Raw genomic sequence first — 7044 nt, 5'->3', positions numbered from 1 at the left:
GTGACTGTAACATAATCTCTCGACCTCCCATTGCTGCTCAGCGGTTGCGGTTGAGCGCAGCTCCATGGGAACCCACCCGCATGAGCCTGAAATTCCTCCAGACCTGAAGACGCGGGTCAGCACTATTAATTGGGGAGCCCTGCAGCTGTTCCCAGTTGGGTTTTTTTGGTGGCTGTTTAATGGAGGGGGGGCGTCCCCCCCCCCCCCAGTAGGTGCGGGGTTTCCAAATGGTGGGGAAAAATGAGTGCAAACAGAAGGGGCCCGGGGTCTTTGCTCCCCGCCATGGCTGCGGCGCCCGGCGCTGCCCCACGTGCGCTTAGCTGTGCGTGGTCTAGCCTGCCTCCTGGTGAAGCCACCAAGCGGGGACAAGTGACGGGTGTGTGAATTACATCGGGGTGTTTGTGGGTGTAACACAAAAATAACAGCAGCGGGCAGCAAATCTTGAAGCGCCGAGAAACCCGTTTTCTCAGGGACAGAGGCCTGGGCAGTAACGTTAATGGCGGAGTCTTTCTTTGTCACCCACAGGGCTTTGTGGTGGCATTGGAGCTGCTTAGCAGGAGTGCCTGTTCTGGAAAGAAACTCTTCCCCAAACAGCATCACCCCTCTGGCTCCATGGGCGTTTCCAGACGGGCAGGTATTCCCTGTACGCCCCTCTCTATCAGTTCAAGACCCGTTGCTTCTCAATTAAAGAAACAACAAAAAAACTCCCAAACCAACAAAACCCGACCCTATGTCATAATCAAAATGTTAACAGTTCTCTTGATGTGTTTTCCTTACTAACAGACACTTCTGCTGATCCTGGAGAACTGGAATGACACTTTTTTTCAACAGGAGGATGTGAACAGCTTTATTCAGTCCACCAGGTGGCAAGATTAAAAAGCACCAGTCGATTTTATGTGCAGGATTCTGTTCCCAGTGAAATGATGACAAATACAAGCTCGAAGATGAAATAAATTTAAAGAACCGAGAAGTAGCATAAATAAAGCAAAGATGGGTCTTGTTAGCTTAAGATCCTCCTCCTCTTGTGCATAACTCTGAGGAATTCACAATGCCCCAAACAAAAAAATAACTCACAGGAAGATTCTCAGCGGGCATTAGCCTTCAGCAGATGTGGGGTCAGGAGGACATTCAGAGCGAAAGAAAGAAACTCTTCAAACTTATTTACGGCTTTAAATCAAGAAAAATGTTTCAAAGTCTGAAAAGTTCTAAAGAAATAAAAATCGTTCATTGGAAACTCAGGACACGATTAAAACAGAGGTAGCTTTAATGCTGCTTCAGACTGAGGAGTTTAAACTGACATTAAAAACATATGGAGAGTGACTTATGTTCGTCCATTCAGAATAACGCAGTCTTCTGAAAACCCGTGTAAACAACGTACAGCATCTCCACAGGATCTTCCGAACGGATTTGCTGGTAGTCGGTTAGCAATGTCTTCTGATGCTCCATTTCACCAGTTTTGTTATCGTTACCAAGTCTTCCATTTCATTCTTTACTAAGTGAAATCAGAGATGTGAGAGGACTTGAACATCTCTTCTCTAGATGAGGAAACCCTGACAGAATTCATCGAGTAGTTTCTGATTCATCTCACAACAAAATTACGACGACAATATAATTGCCTCTGTGCTGCTCATGCTGCTTCCCAATCTTCTGGCTTCAGACAATTACATGGGTGGCTGCTAGGCCATCCACAAGATGAACTTACCTATCTTAAAAATAAGCTTACTCTAAAGGAAAATAAGGATAGAACAGCATATTGAATTTAAAAATAATTGTAACTGTCCCAGAAAAAGTCTGTTCAAATGGTGCAAGAAATGAGGAGAAGTAGAGGTTTATATAGAAAAATAATTTTTAAATCTTCAGTAACAATGAATTCTTCAGGTTTTTACAGTACTTGTAATCTAAAAATAATCTTCTATTATTCGTGTACGTTTATTTTATAAGTTATTTCCTAGTATACTTTATTAACAGAACTTATATAAAAGCAGAAAATAAAAAGTCAGAAAGATATGAAGAAAACTTCCTATCTGAAGAAACAGATATTGGGCTCTAAAACGTGCTTCTTAATGAGCGTATCTCGTTACTCTGCTCACATAATACCAAACTTTCCAGATAAGAAGTTTGTTTTTCCTTGGGATGTTGTATTCTTTCCATCACTTGACTTTGAAGGCGGGTCCATAGTAATATATCTAATTTGAAAACCACCAGCAGTCACCGAGGCATCTGTCAAAAACTGAGAGGTCATAACATTGCCTGGGACAAGAAAAAGAAAAACAAAGGTTACGTTTTCGGGAGGCATAAAAATGTGGTATTTCAGAGTTATTTTTGAAGTGCTCTTTCTTGCTAGCATCTGAGATCGTTAGAGCGATCCACCTGATCTCTCTACTTCCGAGCTGTGGCCTGGCAGGATTGTAGTTCCATTAGCCCCACGGAAAACCAGGCAGATTTTAATCCATTGTTTGCAGAGCTTGGGGGTTGATAAAGTTTTGCTGTACAGTGCCTTCTGTGAAGCCTTTCTGGTTCTTTAAAACGCTGCTCTGCTTCCCTCTACCTGTGAAACGTCACGCGTCCTGTGTGAGACGCATCCGGCGCAGAGCCTCACTGGTCTGTAGGTGACATGGGGCTGCGGTGGCTACACCACTCTCCCATGAGTGGCTCATCTCCCCCAGGCTGGCGTAAACTGGGAGATCAGGGATGGCACACTTCGCCTTTCCTGTTCTCTTCAGCCTGGAGAAGAGAAGGCTGCGGGGAGACCTGATTACGGCCTTTCAATACCTAAAGGGGGCCCATAGGAAAGAGGGGGAAAATCTTTTTAGTAGGGCCAGCTGTGACAGGACAAGGGGGGATGGTTTTAAACTAAACCAGGGTAGGTTTAGACTGGATCTAAGGAAGAAATTCTTTACAGTGAGGGTGGTGAAACACTGGAACAGGTTGCCCAGAGAGGGGGTGGAGGCCCCATCCCTGGGAACATTCCAGGCCAGGTTGGCCGGGGCTGTGAGCAACCTGATGTGGTTCAAGGTGTCCCTGCTCCTGCAGGGGGGTTGGGCTGGGTGACCTCTGGGGGTCCCTTCCCACCCAAAACATTCCATGATTCTATGATTCTATGATTCCCTTCCTGCTGCTTGCAGCTGGAATGTGGTAACGCGAGTTTCTGCACTGACCATCCACAGGCTCTCCCAGGGAAGGTGGCTGCTTCCTTGTACCGGTGCCTTCGTGACACCGCTGCTACAGCGACTTTGTGAGGCTTGAGCGAAGAGAGGTGAAAGTGGCTTTGATTTACACATCATCAGACCTTGACCCGCTGTTTAAATGGGCGCGCAGAAAAACATCTGTAACCAGCTTTAGAGCTGTTCTTGCAATCCTTGCTCTTGAAATGGGAAAAATTGGTACATGAAGATTGTGCACAGGTTGGGTTCGGAAAAATTGGTGCGTGAAGACTGTGCGCAGGTTGGGCTCGGTCACCAATTACAGATCTGCTGTTTGGAGGTGCCTGTGTGCAAACCCCCTCGCCCACGTGGGTGTGTACTACCCCTGCAAGGCCAGCAGGATGCACCCTGGCTACCTTCTAAGCAGAATTCTTTTCTTGGACATTTATTTAGAAGTGACCGCGTTGATGAAAGAGCATGCTGGCAGTTCTGAACAGCAGTTTTATGACATGCTGGCCGTGAAGCAGAGATTGTGTATTATTAGGAAGTAAAGACAAAAGGCGATTTGGGCTGATTTTTTTTTTTTTTTTACCATAAAGAATGCAAATGTATTACCTGTGCTGATGATATCATCTGGCAGCTCATCTCCACAAAACCTGGGAAAAAAGAAATAGAAATGGTGATGAGTAAACCACAGGGCAGATACGTCGTCGCCCTGCTATGTGGGGTCCTGCACTGAGCGGTGGCGCTCCGGCTGTACTCTCCTTCGGAGCACCACCGCTCAGGGGGCGAAACTGGTTATAGGTATTCAGCGTATGTAATTCTCTCTATACGTTAAAGCAATCGCCTAAAGGATTTTTGTTGTTCTCTTGTAGTAAGAGAAACATTTTTCAATATAGGCAGGAAGTAAATGATGCAAAAGAAGAAAAAGAGCGATTTAACATGGCGTTAAGGAAAAGAACAATGGCCCAAGGCTAAGAAAGGAAGAACATTGTCAGGAAAAACATTTAAAATTATCTGTAAAGGCAAAACAAATGGACTGTATCCTTGCTTTGCTACACATGATTTGTAGAGAGGATGTAAAAAGTGGCAGGAATTGGGAAGTGGCTTTTCTCGCTTTTTCTCATTTATTTTTTGTGCTGGAAAATTGAGGTACTTCTTGCCAAAATATGACTGCTAAAGGACAAGCAAAAACGTTGACATTGAAGAAAAGAAAGAATTAAGCAAAGAGGGAAACTGAATCTACTAAGAGTGATGATATGTAACACTTGTTCTGTTCTGATATTGTTAGGAAATATTTTACTTCTGTAGCAAATAGTAACTTAAATTTTTGCTAACAGTTTAACATCCCACCCCCCTCCTTTCAATTAAAGCAAATACAAAATACCATTTGAGATTGCTGGGAGTTCTTCCTGTAAAATGGTGGAGAATTAAGACAAGCAGCTAACTAAAAAGTCTTGCAGCTTGCTTCCATGTAATTTAACAAAGCAGAAAAGGGCAAAGCGCAATTCTCTGAAACTATTTACAGGCCTGTGCTAGTGACAGCAAATTGTCAGGAAAGATAAGTCAGGTACTTTTGCTACAAGTACCACGGGCATATCAGAGGGGCTAATTGGATAAGGTAATGCAGTGCTCTTCCAAGGTAATGTTCTGGGGACAAAGTTAAATCATTTGATTATTTGCATATTAAAAGCTGGAATTGCTTTACCTGCCCACAAAGCCATTGATATCATCGTAGCTATCATAGATTTCCAAGAAATCAGCCATACAAGCAGTGTCGTCTTCAACATCGAACTCTAGAAACTGTAGATGAATCCGTTGTCCATACTTTACTCTAATATGCCAGTAGCAAATTTGGTCATTTTCATACTCGTTTGGGTAGCCTGGTGACTTAAAAACATGTTTTGAATCTGTGAAGACTCCACCACATTCTTTTCCTAGGGGAGAAATAAAAACATGAGAGTTTAAGTACTCATTCTGGATGTGGCTGTGGGTTAAGCCTTTGTGCTCTTTGACCCAGCAGATCCGTAGAAAATCACACAGGAACACCCAGCACAATAGCACTTTTCATGTATTTATGCACTCAGCATTCACAAGAAACATCACAGCCATTCCTAGCTTTTGGGAGCAGATATTTTGGAAACAAGAGGCATGATCCAAAACTCACTGAACTCAGAGGAAAAGCTTTCATTGACTTCAGCGGACTTCGGGACAGAGCTAAGTGTTTTATGTAAAAGGCATTTGGGGTTTCTGGCGATGTCAAACTCTAAGCCTTACAGCTGTACTTGCAAGTCACCCTGGCATTCAGTTTCATCCTTTCTTCTTCACAAACCTCTTGACAGTGTGTCTTCTACAAAAAAAACTTGTAAAGGCTAGTGATCACATACATTGCACTGTACTCCTGCTACTGCTGCGGCTCTTTGGGACAAAACCCACTCATTCCGGTTCGATTCAGTGGCCGTTTGAACTTCACCAGCTCCCTGACAGTGAGACCAATCAGTCTGGGGACCTCATGCTGCCTGACTTCAGGATTTGTCACAGCTCCCCACGGTCGGGCCTGGGGGAGAGGGAGGTGCTTCCCAGGGGTGATTCGGGGCAGTGAGTTAGGAGCCTTCAGCTGGATAGCGCGATTAACCCTCTCTGGCTGTACGCCGCCCGCGAGCCCTGTACTTTCCAGCTCCAGATCGCTGCTGGGTTGGATGTGCATTTCAAACGTGCAACAGTTCCACAGGTTCCTCTCGACACCTTTAGCACCCTGGAGAAGAGCATAGGCTTGGCTCAATCAAAGATTTGTCTTTGCTCCCCCAGGCTTCTTGTCTCCCACCTGCAGACAGACAGCTCTTGCCAGGCTTTGCAGCAGCCTGGCCATCCTTCAGTGGGAGAGACCCCGCCGAGTGTCGGCAGTTCTGCTTTCCTTTTGTCCCCTAACCAAAGAGTGCTGTTTGGAAAGTTGCTACGTCTCCGCCCGGGGAGGAGAAAGCTGACAGAGGAGAAAGTCGGGCTGAGGGTTCACATGCAGAAATCATGAATGCAGGAGTCTTTCTCGCAGTCCTCTGTGTGTGCTGAACATCTGTGAACGTCCCCCGCCCCGCAGAGCTATTCGATGAACAACTGCCCGGCTTGCATAAACAAGCTCAAGCCCTGTGAGCACAAACAAAATGCACACAGCTGTACAGACGTCACGGACAACTCCAGCTTCTGGCTCTGCCAGGCAGGGCAGTACGTGTGGAGTAGTAGGGGAGCCAAGCAGTGTGCAAAGTTAAGCTTTGCTTTCCTCGTTGGTGCCTACTTTTTCTGTCTTCCCTGCTATATGAAGTGATATCAAGCTAAACTGAAACGGCAGCCACGTCAGTATTTCGGTCATCTGCAGCACAGTGAACGGAGGGGAACGGAGAGATGTCCCGTATCTGGCGAAGTCTTGTCAGTCACATTTGAACCGTGTCCCCGGATCTGCTTTGGAGATCTGCTTTTCTTCATCTGGTTACACATGCGTGCATGCACACGCGTGTGCACGCAGCTGGGAGCTGGGTCTGTCAGGTGCTGCCCCAGACACGGCATGCGTTTTCAAAAGCTGCTCTATCTCAGGCACAAGAAACAAGGAATAAGGGTTAACACTAAATTTAGCCTGTTCACAGGCAAAATATCTGGAAAATGGTTCGCTGTTAAACACCTCAGATCAGTTATTTAAGTGAAATCGTAGGCTAATTGTAAACACACTTCGCACATCACATTGGAAATAGTACTTACCTTTTTTTTTAATCAACAACAGCATATCATGACATTTTTAGTTTCTGAAAGGACTTTGCTTGGGCCTGGTGATATATGGCATAGTGCTGCGCAGAGACGCCGAGCACTGAGCAAGCCAGACCAGCTATAGGTAACAGCAGAGGGGGAGCTCGGT

At 45.5% G+C, this 7044-nt stretch overlaps 2 protein-coding genes across 2 annotated transcripts in view; both read right to left on the bottom strand.

Moving 5' to 3' along the window:
• RIF1 (replication timing regulatory factor 1) overlaps positions 1-1446 on the bottom strand; it is a 37019-nt gene extending 35573 nt beyond the window's left edge. Inside the window, exon 1 of the mRNA XM_035898942.1 lies at positions 1379-1446. Coding sequence (XP_035754835.1) covers positions 1379-1446 — 68 coding nt within the window. The remainder of the gene's footprint in view (positions 1-1378) is intronic.
• The window catches only part of TNFAIP6 (TNF alpha induced protein 6), a 13743-nt gene continuing 8099 nt past the window's right edge, over positions 1401-7044 (bottom strand). Inside the window, exons 4-6 of the mRNA XM_009643430.2 lie at positions 4852-5080; positions 3759-3799; positions 1401-2250 (exon numbers count right to left, since the gene is read on the bottom strand). Of these exons, the coding sequence (XP_009641725.1) occupies positions 2087-2250; positions 3759-3799; positions 4852-5080 (434 nt within the window). The 3' untranslated portion in view covers positions 1401-2086. The remainder of the gene's footprint in view (positions 2251-3758; positions 3800-4851; positions 5081-7044) is intronic.

This window comes from Egretta garzetta, unplaced genomic scaffold, assembly GCF_000687185.1.
Source record: "Egretta garzetta isolate BGI_Z169 unplaced genomic scaffold, ASM68718v1 scaffold208, whole genome shotgun sequence".
NCBI classification, from domain to species: domain Eukaryota; kingdom Metazoa; phylum Chordata; class Aves; order Pelecaniformes; family Ardeidae; genus Egretta; species Egretta garzetta.
Note: the sequence above shows the minus strand (reverse complement) of the source record. Positions and strands in the feature narration are given on the sequence as shown.